Source organism: Solanum stenotomum, chromosome 1 (assembly GCF_019186545.1).
Source record: "Solanum stenotomum isolate F172 chromosome 1, ASM1918654v1, whole genome shotgun sequence".
Classification (NCBI taxonomy): Eukaryota; Viridiplantae; Streptophyta; class Magnoliopsida; order Solanales; family Solanaceae; genus Solanum; species Solanum stenotomum.
Genome location: NC_064282.1, coordinates 10,141,441 through 10,157,093, shown reverse-complemented (window position 1 = coordinate 10,157,093; position 15,653 = coordinate 10,141,441). Strand labels below are relative to the sequence as shown.

General features: G+C 34.2%; 2 protein-coding genes across 2 annotated transcripts; one reads left to right on the top strand and one right to left on the bottom strand.

Annotated features, from left to right (window-relative positions):
* Positions 1-297: 297 nt before the first annotated feature.
* On the top strand, positions 298-1,745 carry LOC125851247 (uncharacterized). The gene has a single exon (XM_049531030.1). The coding sequence runs from the start codon at positions 375-377 to the stop codon at positions 1,521-1,523; it is 1,149 nt and encodes a 382-aa protein (XP_049386987.1). The 5' UTR covers positions 298-374; the 3' UTR covers positions 1,524-1,745.
* Positions 1,746-8,821: 7,076 nt separating this feature from the next.
* Positions 8,822-14,981, bottom strand: LOC125851296 (protein disulfide-isomerase like 2-1). The gene is made up of 12 exons (XM_049531087.1): positions 14,746-14,981; positions 14,047-14,131; positions 13,001-13,098; positions 12,847-12,902; positions 11,444-11,561; positions 11,265-11,292; positions 11,085-11,176; positions 10,090-10,246; positions 9,872-9,996; positions 9,576-9,675; positions 8,911-9,180; positions 8,822-8,874 (listed from the first exon to the last, which is right to left on the bottom strand). Exons 1-11 carry the CDS (start codon positions 14,898-14,900, stop codon positions 9,115-9,117), a joined length of 1,080 nt encoding a protein of 359 aa, XP_049387044.1. The 5' UTR covers positions 14,901-14,981; the 3' UTR covers positions 8,822-8,874; positions 8,911-9,114.
* Between the last annotated feature and the right edge of the window lie 672 nt (positions 14,982-15,653).

Sequence of the window (15,653 nt, the reverse complement as noted above, 5' to 3'; positions counted from 1 at the left end):
TGATCACCTCTCATGATATGGAATCATGAGATGAAATCAGCGTAAAATCGCATGTCCAAACGCTGATTTCATTTCACGACACCATATCGTGGTATGATATCGCATGGCCAAACGCCTACTAAATGTTATTTTTGTGAGGATAACACTTTCTTTATGACAAAAATAACTATTACTATTATTTTATTAGGAAAAAAATACCAGCAGTAATAAGCTCCTGACCTGCTACTCCCAGTGGCATAGTCGTTATATATCTCAACATTTTAGGTCATTCTCTAACCTTTTTCACTTCCCAAAAAGCCCCTCCTACTTCTCTCTATTTTTTATGCATACATCACTCACTACACATTCCCAGCACAAACCTTTCGCAGAAAATAATGAAACCCCTCGAAAATCACTCCTCCATCATCACCACTTCCTCCGCCGTGCCGGAATCCGAACATGAAACTGGTTCGGCGGCGGAAGCCGGCATGTTTTCAGACGATATTGATAGTTCATGTTCAACTCCATATGTTAGTGCTCCGTCAAGTCCAGGCCGTGGTCAACCACACTGTGGCTTCTATTACAGTGCTCCGGCGAGTCCTATGCATTTCGTTTTATCAACTACCAGCGTGAAAAATGCTGTTAGCACTACAATTTCATCACCTTCTGAAGATTTTGATTTCTCTGCTAGACTTACCACTGAGGGCGGCGGCGGCGCCGATGGATCCATGAGCTCGGCTGATGAGTTGTTCTTAAACGGACAGATCCGGCCGATGAAGCTGTCCACTCACCTTAAACGTCCACAAGTCCTAGCACCATTGCTTGATCTCGACGAAAATGAGGATGAAGAAGAGAAAAGTTGCAGAGGAAGAGATTTGAAGCTGCGGAGTAGATCATTGAGGAGAAGGACTAGATCCATGTCACCACTTCGGACGACGTCGTATGAATGGCAGGAGGATTATGAAGAGGAGGAATTGGAAGTAGTAATCAATGAGAAGAAGAAAGAGAAGAATGAAAATGAAGAGATTAAGCAAGATGATGAAGAAGAAACTTCGAATGAAACGACGCCATGCCCTTCTGGATCTTCTTCGAGGTCTTCTTCAGTCGGGAGGAGTTCAAAAAGATGGGTATTCCTGAAGGAGTTTTTATATAGAAGTAAAAGCGAAGGAAGAAACAACGGCCACAAGTTTTGGAGTGGGATATCATTTTCACCTGTGAAAGACAAAAAGCTTGACAAAATTGCAACCAACAAAACTCCAACTGATTCTGCAAATACATCTGAAACAAAAAAAGATAAACAAAATGGGAATACAAAAGAGAAGAAGAAAAAGCCCGTGAATGGAAGTGGGATTGGGAAGAGAAGAGTTCCTCCATCGCCTCATGAATTGCATTACACTACAAACCGAGCTCAATCAGAAGAAATGAGGAAGAAAACTTTCTTGCCATATAGGCAAGGCCTGCTTGGATGTTTAGGGTTCAGTTCAAAGAGTTATGGAGCCATGAATGGCTTTGCTAGAGCTTTGAATCCAGTTTCTTCAAGGTAAAAAAAAAAATTGTATATCTAATCAATCATTATTATTATTATTACTATATCTATCATCCATCTTCCATCAAGAGATGAGAGATACGTTTAAGTTGATTGTATAGATTTTTATTTCCTTGTTATGGTATTGTTTTTATGCTATTCTGTTATCTCTTTGTGTATGTACTAAAAAAATCCTCAAAAATGCTTAATGTTGGGATTTTGTTTAGCCATTCATGGTAAACTCTTGTGGCATTTTCTTGTTAGATCCTCCATTTTTGCTTTGTTAAAAAAAGAGATTCATGAGATCATTTCTTTCTACTCCCTTTGTGGGCTCAAAGAAAGAGAAAGGCCACCTTTAAAACTCCCTATTAGATCTTTGCTTATGGCAAATTTGCAGCACTAGAATACAAATTGCTTAGCTAAGCTGTTGTGGGGATAGGGTAGTTAATATTCTTCATGACTCCTCATCCCTGATATTCCCAGTAGATTTGTCTTTTACACTTTTAATTACAATTGACTTAGCACACCCCTAAAATGTGTTGTTATGGGAAGGAAAAGGGAAGGGTACAAAGATCATTTTGGGTGCCGTGTGGAGCCTAAAAGGTTTGTTGGAATGATATGAAGTGATAGGACATTGGATATACACATGAATGTGAATTTGCATTATTTACACACACAGTGCACATTATTTTTCTTAAGAACCTATGATTTGACGCACATGGAGATGGAGCAGAGGGCCTTTGGCAGCGGGTAAATAGTAGACAGAAGGCCCCTACACACCACACCGAAACCCATTACCCAAAAAAAAAAAAAAAAGATACTGTTGCCTTTTGTCAAACAATAAATTATGTATCATCAGAAGTTTTGAGTTGTTCTTGTCTGTATCTTCTGTAGGCCAGCCTTGTTTTAGCATATGCTCTCTACTGATTAAGATGGTTGATTAAAGAGATATACCCCCATACTTGTCTAATTGAGCACAAAATTAATAAAAGAAAATTACTTTTCTTGTAACTTGTGATTTTCATCATGTTTCCTCTACAGTTCCTTTAAGATTAAAATGAAAATATTATTTTCAAATTCTAGAAAAATGATGTTCTTTTGAAAATAATTTTAAAAAGAAAATAGGTTTGCAATAATTGAAATATATGAAGTAGCTAGCATGAGTGAAACAATATATAAGGAATAACAAATATCGAATGGGATAGTCATAATGGGATGACCCAGTAATAAGTGCAAGTGAACTATGAATCACGAGGTGAATTTTTTCAAGGAAATTATGAGATTTTAAGTTTAAATTTTAATATTATTAGTATAATTTCACAAAATGGGTCTATGAAAGATTAAATAAATGTAGATCTTACTTCTATTTTTGAAGTGCAGAGATTGTTTTTTATAAACTTTCGCCTTAATGGAAGAACAACTTAAAATCGTATAGAAAAAGGGATATCAGAAGTGAAGAAGTTAGGGCAAACTAACATAAAAATCATGACAAAACCTTTCTAGCAATAATTATTTTGAAAACAAGAAGCAACAAATAGTAAAAGAAATCAGAGGACAAGAAATTATAGGAATAATGTAGAGAATACCAGGAGTAGTATTTATGAGTAAATGATAAGTGACACAACACTCGTTTAGCTACCCTAATTTATAACCTCACAATCTCCTATCTTGTTATGCTCTCGATAAGTTGAAGATGTATCATATTTTGTTTAAATCTCTCTTGAAATCATTCATAATCAATCTCTCACGCTTTTGCATCGAAGCATCCCAACTTCAAATTTCAACTAAGATAAAAACACTAAATAACTTCATTTTATTTGTCCAAAATTTAGTTTATCTAAAGAATTAAAAAGTCCAAATGAAATTAATCCAAATATGCACAAACTGGCTCTAATACCCCTTCTCTTTATATATTATAACAAAAAAAAAAAAAGAGAGCTATAAAAAATACCACTCAAAAGTGATGTATAATGGCCTAAGGTTGGGTTTGTTTTTCCTTTTTGCATCTAATAAAGTGAAGTTGAAAAGGTGTTGAAGGAGCAGCTTTTTGTCTCATCTTCTTGGAATATTTTATTTTTATATATACTATAGACTTTAGTCCTGAAATATGGACAAAGCAGATCTGGATGAAAATAAAAATAATACTAGTGAAGCTTTGTTAAATCATTCTCATGGGGTCTCTTTTTACCTAGATGTTGACGTAAAGTAGTTTCACATTAAGCAACATACTAACATGGCCTTTGCCTTAATCATTCATCTGTTGTCAATATAACATACAGTACTTCCTTTTTTATCGTACTCCCTCAACGAAAATCATGACTCGTCACTTACAACATAGGTAGAGTTCTTGATTTATATCTAGTTGATTTACCGCTATTTTACTTTGCATGTTTTGGATAGACGCTCAATCAAGCATCCTTGTATAGTGTTCTTTGTTGGGGTAACAATTGGGTGGATTGGGTTAAATTTGGGCGGATCAAAATCGGTCAACGCTTCAAGACCCAACTCAACCCAAATTTGTTTGGGTCAAAATGGGTTAAGCAACGGATTAGTAACGGATCATAATTTAACCCGCCTAATTTTTACTAAGTTTAGCTTTGTTTGTTATGGGTTGAAATGGGTTGGTTGAAATGGATTGAGCTAACAAATGGGCAGATCAATAACAAAATCAAACCTAAATAGAATGAGTCGTGTTGGACTGATTGGATTTGATTTTTCCACCCCTAGTTCTGTGTAATAGTCACTATTTTCTAATAGAGTTGTTAGTTCCGCAGCTCAGAAAGGGTTGTTTTCTATTTGTTTGTTCCAATAGCAATGGTTTACTTTGGACCCAAATTTACATTCGAGAGAATCTGTTGTCATGTTACGTATCAGTTTAATAAATTGCCCATCAATAGTTTAAAAAAAAGTATATTAAATGAAGTAGAATATCTATTCAAAATCTTATCCTTGTGTTATCTATATGTCAGTGAAATAGAGATGATATACATATATTTGTTGGAGCATAGTAATTGTCATATTATTGTTACATATGGTCCCTTCGGAATTGGGATAAAACACTAATCATGATTCTACAATAGTACCCTTTGTATGAAGATAATAAACAAACTGTTTTGGGGACCATTAGAAAACCAAACACCCCATACTTGTCTTAAATCTTGAAATTATATGGATAGAGACATAGCTGAACTATAGTATATATGGTCAATTAATAAAATCACCTGATATACTCTTTATGTTTTCCCACTTACCTACATTAGAACGCAACTAAATTTGGATTCGCATCGAGAAATCTTACATTAGGGTAAAGCGGTCCCTAACAAAGACGACTATGTACTCATGGGGATCTGAATCCGAGACCTCTGGTTAAGAATAAAGAAGTACTTGTCATTCCTCCATAACCCTTGCTGGTTACTCTTTCTATGTTTAAGTTAGATGTTAATGCAAGTCCTTTGATGATAAATATATTCCCTTCGTGTCAATTTATTTGTCTGATTTTGATATGACACTTATGTTTAAAGAAGTAAATAAGACTTTTGAATCTTATTGTATGAAACATGTACGGAGAAAAGTTGAAGTTAAAAGAGTCATTTTCTTTTAAATGAACTAAACGTGAAAGTAAGACTAACATGAAAAAAAAAGAAAGAGTTATTCTTGATTCTTGTTTCTTGAAGAAAATAAGGTATATAAAATTTGGAAATTACCTTTTGGTAGATTTTATGCTTCAGAAAGAAGTGCCAGTTTTACTTAAGGTTTTTAACTGATCTTTTAATTTGTTGGACTGAGTAAGTGACCAGAAATTAGCTGGAAAAATCTGGCAGAAAGGGCCTACAATTTTATTGCGTTATTGAATCGTCCTATTTAATTCTTGTTTTCTTCTAAATTTACAAAGTTCAATCAACAAAGAAAGAAATAAATATATATATTTTTAAATGAAACAAGTTGCTTGGGGGGCTTTGTTTTAGTGATAAGGACGCAAAAAAGTTTTATATTTAAGTTGGGAAGAGGAAAAAATTGGAGTTTCAAACATGTGCACCAATTGGGGAAAGAGGAGGTTTTGTTTTTCCAATTTTTCCCAAATCGATTAATCAAATTCTTCATATCTGAAGCATCGGAAAAATTGACTAGAAATTTCTTTCGATGCCCTAAGATAAATGAAAGGTAGACAAATTTCTACATATGGTGCTATACCAAACAAAAAACTCTATCAATTAGGCAATGTAACGCAACGTACCTTATAGTCAATAGCTTTATTTCTCTCTGAGGCTAAAATAAAGGTGTGAATAAATTTTTCTTTTTAAATTTGATTCTATAAATAAATAAAACGAAAAATTAAAATATCTTGACCAGTTACAAAATAAATAGAAGAAAATAATTTTCAAAAATCTCAAAAATATAAAAATATAAATTTGATTTCTCGCAAATAAAATGCCTTATATTTACATAACAAGGAAATGGTTAGCATATGCACGTACGACATTATGTGTGGTAGAAATAAACTTTAATTCTCACATCAATATTTTGTCATCCTTGGAAAGACTATATAATAAAAACGAAACAATAGTGAAACCATATATTGTTTGTGTGGTTGCAGCCTATATGGTGGATAGTGAAAACTCACATGAAACTGAGAAGTACGAAAAGTGATCTGGCCCCAATTAGTGGAACCTGTCGACTAGTACTAAAATATATACAATTTTGTTGGCTACCTTTTTTTTTCTTTTTTTTTTTAATCTCGATTCGGAAAAGATAGAGTGTACACAGACTTAACTTACAATGATTAAGTAATAAATTAGATGATTAATGAATTAAATCGTGTTCTCTTTAACTTGATTCTTTTATACCATAACCAGACTTTGACTTAATCAATAATTATTCCAGACGCCTTGGTAGAGTAATTCTATAAATTTGTAAATTACTCTTTCTTTATAAATCATTAATTAAGAAATTACCACTCTAAAAATTACACGAAATGAATTTAGTTCACTGGGTCAAGTTGAGATGTTGGAACAGGTCCCAATCTCAGCGCAAGACTTTTGGGCCTTATTTTACTTCAGTTTTCAGTTGTCCAACGTTCACTGAGTGAAACTTGTCTTGTCAACTGGCATGGTGTAGGGAAAGAGAAATACATGGTGAGTAAGTTGGCTTGGGATATGAAGCATGTAATGAGAGTCCGAAGCTAAAAAAGCCACTTTTTTTTCTTCCAAAATGCATAAAGGATCACTAATTTCTTTTTAGTACTAAAATGGACAAATCACTACCACATCAGCAATATCTTTGCGTATGGGCCAAAAACATCCCTCAATTATATCCAACTCTTAAGCTACATCCTTTCCTTAACATAATAAACAAAAAGCATCCCTAAACTATCCAAAAACTTGCAAATTACATCCCCCCGTTAGTTTTATGCTAAGATACAACTATTAATTCAACCAGAAGCGCATGACCATCCGTTATCAAACGGCATAAAAATTAATGCAATAATATTCTTACCAAAATTTGATATGTTTGTCATTTTCAACATGTAAATAATTGATCTATTAGTAAACTTTAAATTGTTTTATAAATTCCAAATGAATAACTATTAATTATATATATAAAAGTCTTCAAGTTATAAAGGTATAAGATGAATTATGTATCTCATTTATACACGATGTAAATTATTAATTATAAAAATCTTCACAATATAAGAGTAAGACTATGTATACACCGCCCTTCTCATATCCACTTATAGAATATATATATATATATATATATTATTAAAAAACAAATTATGTATCTCATTTACATATAATATTATATTTATTTTATCTAAACAATAAAATTGGAATAATATAGTTGAGAAAAGCTATATAAAAATTTTAAAGAGAAGAAACTATTTTTCATGTTATTCTGCACATTCCATAAATTAATCTCACCAAACATCAATTCCTTGTAGCTATATTAGAGCTATTGGAAAGCAAGGTATGGGTAGAATATTTATCTTCCACTTTTTCTTATCTATATTTTTCCAAATGAAAGAAACGTAGGTTAATGTTTTCGCTTTTTGCTGAAGAAGCTAGGGAGAGGGGACAATAATGGTAGATTTGTAGGGATAGGTCAAGTGCTTGACATATTTTCTCTTTGAATCTGTTAGTTTTTGACAGAAAACTAAGATAGGGGTGTAACTTGTAACTTCTAGGATAGTTTAAGGATGTTATTTATTCATTGTTATAATCTAAGGATGTAGTTTAAGTTTGGATTATAATTGAAGGATGTTTTTGGCCATTTACTCTATTTCTAACCCCTGTTAACTCCGTCAATAAATAAATTTTTCTTAAGAAAATCACTGTCTGGCAGCGATTTCCTCTTCAATTTTTATTTTTTTAAAAGCAAAGTCGCGTGAATGCTCCTATCACATAAATCGGCCTAAAAGAGATGAGGTAGCCGCATAAATGCTCGTCCCATCACCTATACGATACCCTCTTACCCCAATGCCATTAATTATGACAACATATTCGAATCAAAGGCTAGAAAGTCTTAACTTACCTCAATCTGAAGCACAAAGTAATTGGCCAATGCCAACCAACAGAAAAATCATCGATTTGAAATATATGAACCAATAAAAGTAACAGTTTTTACTTGTATTCAAAGATCTACAAGTATTTCTTGTATACTACTTGTCCGAAAACTTTGAATCTGCAGATATTCGAAGCAAATAGAGAATCATGTTGAAGTCCAATTTAGAGCACATCAATAAATCCAAAGAATCTATTTAGCCAGTTTGTTTATCCGATTATTACGCAGACAGTAGACTCAAGGGGAAGGTAGTTATAGAGAAACAAAAGAGAAATGTGACCAATGGATAGTTTCGATTTCTTTTGAAGTTTTCCAAAAAAAAAATTTTGTTTTGTTTTTGGGTAATGAGAATGAGAATTGAACAAATAAGTATAGTCGCAGACATTAATTTAAACCAAGGAATGTTTAATGCTTGTAAAAAAAACATCTTTACTGCACATTGTATATGCTAAATGACAACCCTCCCCACACTAGAATCATAATGATGATAGAGTTTTCTGCACATCATAGGTCAGAAACAAGAAAAGGTGCAGGAAGACCCCACTCTGAAGTCAGAACCCTGTAGTGGTTTATTACTACTACCATGCCTCAATCTCAGGCAAGTTTGGATCTACAACATGAATTCTCACGAGCTATGTCACCCATTCAAGCCCCTCTCGATCCAACAACAATAACAAACAAGACAATGATGCAGACCATTTAGGGCTTATAAAGCATCATAATGTGAGATGAAATCTAGTTTAATGCAGTAGAAGTTAGAAGATTAAAGTGCCGTGATGATAATACTTTACTAATTATTTGTTCAAAAGAAGCTGAAAATGTTGGCCCTATTAGTTGTTGTGGGTCACGAGCTAATCATGACTGACATAAAGTCTAAGTTGATATAGCTACCGGTCTAAACAAAATGCCTAAATAAATCTGTGGTGTCCAATACTTCCGAGTACAAAAAGGTACAACAGAAGATTAACCAGATAATGCAATTCTGGACCTTAGGCAAAACTCACGTGATACCAAGCCAGGCAGTATAATCACATGCTGCAATAACAAGGACTTCATGCAAATGTCACCAAAATGTTCTTCTTGAGGGTGAACTCATCCGCCTTAGTGGGGCTGATTGACTGTAGAATCAAGCATACAAAAGAGAAGTCAACTTCTGTCAACAGTTAAAAGCAGGAACTTCAAAGTTCCCTCCAACCAAGTAGGTAAGTACTGGAAATTATCAAACAAAACAGTTCGAAACTTTATGTCACTAGATTACTGGAAGTCTTTTATCAGCATATTATTGTTATTAAATTCCAATTGAAGGACATAATTAGCAGAGTAATGTTTCAATTTATGCTCCATAATTCATCTCCATTCCTAATTCACCACCTTTTTCACCTAACACGGGTGGATTATTGACAGGAAATAGGAATTGTGCCAAGTAATCAAAATTGTGTGGGACACAGGAAAACAGAGATAGAGCAGAGGGGGATAGCTGCTGCACATGGATAAGAAGAAAGTTCAGTTATACCTTGGCAAGCATGCGTTCTAATCGCTGAATCTCATTGTTGGCATAATCAGCTCCTTTTTCCATGGAACTCTTGGCAGCCTTCAGGTAAATCTTGCCATACCTAGAAAGACAATATAGAAAGGACTTGAGAAAAAGGAGCAAACAAAAATTCTCACCAAAGACGAATCCAGGTGCAGAACATCAGTTCTTCCTGCTTGCTTTGCTACTCAAGTAACATAACAATGTAATCGGAACCATGCTACACCTCAAAAATATAAGGTGTTCTATGACGAATATACATTTCAATGCAATCTTACCTTGCAGCAGAACCCTTCAGTTTTCCAGCTTCATCTTCCATCTTGCTAAATACAGATTTTTTTTCCTCGTTTGTGGCACTGACGAACTCCTTCACTAATGTATCCAGTGATTCGACGATACCCGCCTATTGCCATGAGGTACAAAGGAAAGTTAAAAGGCAAGGACAAAATGATGTTATAATGTTCTAATTTATCACTTTATTCAGCTGTTGACTAACCTTTGAAGTAAATTGTCCTTTTGAATCACGGCTAGTGCCACACTTCTCATTGATGAAGTTGACAAAGTCATCTGCGTCTCGGCCACCATCATAATCCTCACCAGCTTTGTTTCCCTTTGGGAAGAATTTCAGTGTGGGATAGCCACTTACACCATACCTGGTTAGCAAAATTTTACATTATTATGATGCATGTGCATGCAAGAATGTACATGTGTTCAGAGAGATCGAGATAGAATGGAAGGGAGGACTTTGTTTAGCTGGACAGAGACACCAAAACAGTAACAGAAAAGGGTAAATTTGGAACAGAGAAACATATATCCTGACACTGAGGGAACGTGAAGTCGGGGACAAACTATTTCCACAGCCAACATACTTTGGAATTCATAAATGCGGAATGGACAAAACCTACCCTTTTAGACGAAAAAAGAAACACACATTTAACTTTGAAAAAGAGAAAATGCAATGGCTTTGTCTCATCACCTCTCTTTCTATTCCTTAGTTGATCAGTTTTTGGAAGTTAACTACACTACTAGATGGACTATGGCGTAAGAATTGCTAGATGTATGCTATTGGGTAGCCATATTTTCTTTCCCCAGCCAGATGCTGACAGGGTCACACAACACAACTCATATTTCCTGATATCTATTGTCTATCATCTATATCACACCCAAAAATAAAGCCTCCATTGTGGCCTCCCCAATATGCTTGTCTTGGAGTAAGTGGGATGGCTATAATTACATTCTAACATTAGACACAAATTATTGTTTTAATGAAAATATAATGAGGGGCCAGGTAGTTGGAGTATCTTGAAGAATCCGCAAGGGGTGGAAGATTCATGAAGTTATTCTATAAGTTTATAGAAGCAAACGCATTAGGGAGAGGGTGATGATTGAGGAGTCATGACAAGAACTTGACGGCTTTGACATTTCAATAAGCTGGTGCAAATATGCAGTTTAAGGAGTGCTTTGTGACATTAGTTAACAAGTAGAACTTACTTCTCTGCAAGATCCTTGTGATTATCGGCATCAAGGTTTGCAATAACAACATCTTCCTCTTGTCTGAATGCTGTAGCTACCTTTTCGTAAATCTGCATTCATAAACAGATATGAATTCAGATCTCTTCACATAGTAACTTAGCTCTTAGAGGTTTCAAAATAAGACGTTAATGCACTTACAGGAGCAAGGCTTTTGCAATGACCACACCTACACACAAAGTAAAGCATAAATCAGAGATGTAGATGGAAAAAAGATGACCCTTGGCTCACTGAACTCAGAACCAGCTATATTGAACTCGTAGCACCTCTAGTCTATTAAAGATTTGTTTATTCCCAAGCAGATAATCATAAAATTTTACCATGGTGCATAAAATTCAACCAACACATCCTTGGTCTCATCCAGCACAATTTCATCAAAGTTATCTGAAGATAGCACCACAACGCTAGATGGGATAGATGCAATCTTCACATTAGTCCCTAAAATAGGATAACAGAAGTGTCAGAACTGCATATTTGATATAATCCACTTGAAGGTCTGGAGATATTTGCCGTTACCATTTTTTCTCAAAATTAAAATACCACTTTATCATCCTCCTCACCATCAACAAGTTATATTGATTAAAAAAAAGGATGCTAAATCCTATAGGATTGAAAAACCAGCAGACATAGTACTTATCTACTTCCAAATTAATCTTCAGGTTACACTAAGCACAAAAGAAATTTAAATTTCCTCGTGATAAAAGTTTAGAAGAAATGATACAAACAGCAATTTTTAAAAAACCAGAGATGTGTTTACCCTGGAAGTTCAACATAGCAAAATGAAATTTTAAGTTAATAGAGTATCACACATCCTTCCCTTCTATAATAACTCAGAGCTCTATTGTGTGTGTATCACCAATGAAACTTAAGTTATAAGCAGTAAAACACAGTTCTGAAGAATAACACACAACTTCGAAAACCCATTTTCGCCTCAAAATTTAACAAGAGAAACCAAAGTTTATACTTGAAAGTTACACGTCCAAACCCATTATCTAAATAAAGGAAAATAAGCCATTCAGAAGGGAGTCTCAAACAGATTTTGGGAATCCCTTAACCATCTTCTAGGTAAATTGACGTTGACCATATGGAGCACACTGTACAGCTGTCTGTCACATTCTGAGAACAATTCACCAACTCACCAGTAAACTCCACCTTCCCCTCTCCTTTTCTGAACTAACAGAAAGTGATGAACAGATTGCCGTTACAGAGAATATGAATATCCTAAGTACTCGATGCTCTTGGATAAATAGTATAAATCCTCGAGAAGTAAATAACCTGATATGGTTCAAGGAAGCTGACCTTAAGGAAAAGGAGCTTAACGAAGTGAGCTTCACTACATGCAGAGGGACGGAGAGAGATTAAGACTACAAATATAAAGGTGTCAATTTATTTCTTCAACCATCTTAAAGATTTCACAATGTTATTTCCCCAACCCAAGTTGCCACTCACACTCGTACTAACAGAGCAGGGAGATTTCAGATATGGATGACTTTTTTAAGGAAGGTAATATAATTTCAGATATGGATGACAACATTCAACCGTTGTTACAACACAAGGCATAAAAGCTCGGATAGATCCATGACAGAATGTCAACATAAGTAGTAGCATATCATATTCTGAATTGGAGTCCAAAAATACAATAAAAGTCACCACATACTTATATACACAATCAGCCAACTCATTCTACTGGTAAAAACTCAAGCTGCAAAGGCAAGCTTAATACCTGCTTCGCTGTTCACATACTCAGCAAGGGCTTCAGCAGATCGTGCACCTTCGTATCTGCAATAAGAAAAATTGTAAGAAGTAGGGCAAAAGAATCACAAAGAAAAAAGCAATCAAAAACTGATTTGTAAGTATGCAAGAATTAATGAACATACTTTTTTGGCTCCAGTGATCCCTTTGGAAACCATTGGATAGTGGGGTAACCTTGAACCCCATATTTGCTGCAAACGCTCTTATGTTCGTCACAATCAATCTACAGAGAATTGTTTCTAAGAATCATCACAAACTTAACAAAACAAAAATTGAAAAACAGGGAAAAATTAACGGAAAAAAGACTTAAGTATTTGTCAAAATAAAAATAAATAAAAAGGCAATGAAGAGAATGTTAGCATTTGGTAAAATTTTCATTTTCATCATGATTGGCTTTTCAGAGAAACGAAAATGCTGGCAAATAGGTTAAGATTTTTATAGAAGGAAACCAATAGTTACAGGTAATTCTCAGCTCAACCTCTAAACAATGGTATGTTGAAAGCAATAACTGATGGATGATTTCTACACACCTGTTGCCTAATTGCAACAGCTATGTTGAGCCATCAGATTATGTCATGCAGCACTCTATTATACCGGCTTAAAATAAAAAGAAGAAAAATTCCATTAAATTAGGTGAAACAAATTGAATTACAAATAAAAAATGCATTTGCTAATACAGGTAAAAAAATAAATGAACCCAGTGTTCCATCCAATCCAACTAAATTTGTCAAACCAAATAATCAGTTTATCACTATCCAAAGGAACTTTTCCCAAACTACCCCACCACATGAAACCAATAACATAACCTTCTCTTATGGGAGAAACAGGAATACACAGTTACACACTTCTTTTTTCCTTTCCTATTCTTTTTTATTTTGCATAACTACATTCCCATCAGATAAAATGAAATAATCGACTGAATCAGGCACAAATCACAACCATCTACTTGGTTAAGTTGCTCAAAGTTCTCCACAAGACAAAATGAATGAGTAGTAAACATAGGAGGAATTCGGCAGTTTCTTTAAGGAAAATAGAAGTATGATACATTGAGGAAAGAAACACAAAAAGAGAGGGAAAACTTTTACGGCCTCAGCCACAGAAAGAGCTCCATTACATATGATTCAAGCACAATGAAAAACTGAGAGCACATTTCATATTCAAAAGAACTAACCTTTCCGATCAAAACAGACTTTGCTTTCTTGAAACTTGCACCAAGCTTTTCATACTCGGGAGCAAGCTTTTTACAGTGCCCACACCTGCCCATGGCCAATATATGAACCCAATTAGTCCACATCATAACCTAGAAGTATTCGATCTCGCAGCAACCTTACATATTTAGCACTCACGCATCTCAGTAATTAAAAATCAACAAGAACTCCATATACAAAAGCAAGATTTGCACCCATATAACACTATACTCAAATCAATCCCATAAACACTCCTGAGATATTAGTTTAGGCTCAAGATTCTGCAATAATAGTATCTAGAATTACAATAGCACATCACACATCGTTATATCCAATCATGAGAAACTTAACATCTAAAAACCTCAAGAAACAAGAAACTTAAATCAATTTGCTGCAGTGCACAACACACTGACAATCAAATGAACTAAAACAACTCTAGGAAACGAACAAATTAATCAAATCGATTATATTACGAAGCAATAACTACATCTTAGCTATTGCAAATCAAATCGGATCACACTATCTTAGATCAAGAAAATCACAGATCTAATTACCGAAACACACAATTAACAGAACACTGACATTCACAATACAGTGCATCTATCAAAATTCGCAAATTACTAAATCAAAAGAAGATAATATATCCGCATAATTGGTAAAGAAAATCAGAAAGATGTACGAACCAAGGAGCGTAGAACTCAACGAGAGCGGCGCGATCGTGACCGATCTCCTTGTCGAAGTTCTCTTCGGTCAAAACAACGACATCATCTGCCAAAGCTGAAGAGAAGAAGAACAAAGCTAAAATTGCTAAAGCACTACAGATCTGTGATCTCCCCATTTTTTTCTTTTCTACTAGCTCCTCTTCTTGTTCTTGTGAGTTTTTCAAAAGGAGGGGAAGAAACAAACAATAAATTGAGAAATGGCTCCGTCCGTTTAGTATTTATAGAAAACGTTTTATTATATGTTTTTCTTTTCTCACTATTATACATATATTATGTTAAAAAAGATATTAAATACTACTCCTTTTATTCATTTTTACTCATTTATTGTACCAAACATATATTTTTATTTTATTTATCTATTTTATTATATCAAGAAAAAAATTATATTTTATTTTAAACATTAGTTAGTTACTTATATTTAGATCGATTACAAGATTTAAAATTATATATTAATTATTATAAATATTATAATAAATTTTTAAAAGAGGGTAGTATTTCGTAATCTACAAGCAAATTTTAGTTATAGTCTCTTTTTTTTGGGTGATAGAATAATTATCATAACAAATAAAAAAGTTGTTACTGGACTGGAGTAATAAATAGGACACTAACAAATATTGTAGTGGTCTGGTGGAGTAGGAAATATTCTTTCATCCTTAACTAAAGATTTCGGATTCAAGTCGGCTTGAGTACAGAATCACCTTTGTTAAAAAAGGTTTTACCTGTCTGGACTTTCAAGCGCGAATTCAAATTTGGTTGGGCTCTCATATAGGTAGGTACTGCGAATGAAAAACAAGAAATTATTATAAATAAGGCAAGTCTGTGTTAATTAATACTCTCCCGTTCCTATTTATATGTCACCATTATTTATT

What these genes read in the sequence shown, in the direction of transcription:
- LOC125851247 (XM_049531030.1), top strand. Translation starts at nt 375, where the DNA reads ATGAAACCCCTCGAAAATCACTCCTCCATCATCACCACTTCCTCCGCC.
- LOC125851296 (XM_049531087.1), bottom strand. Translation starts at nt 14,900, where the DNA reads ATGGGGAGATCACAGATCTGTAGTGCTTTAGCAATTTTAGCTTTGTTC. An exon ending in GTATGTGAACAGCGAAGCAG is followed by an intron (nt 11,562 to 12,846) that starts GTATTAAGCTTG and finishes ATCCTATTTTAG; the next exon opens with GGACTAATGTGAAGATTGCA. An exon ending in GTTGAATTTTATGCACCATG is followed by an intron (nt 11,293 to 11,443) that starts GTAAAATTTTAT and finishes CTTTGTGTGTAG; the next exon opens with GTGTGGTCATTGCAAAAGCC.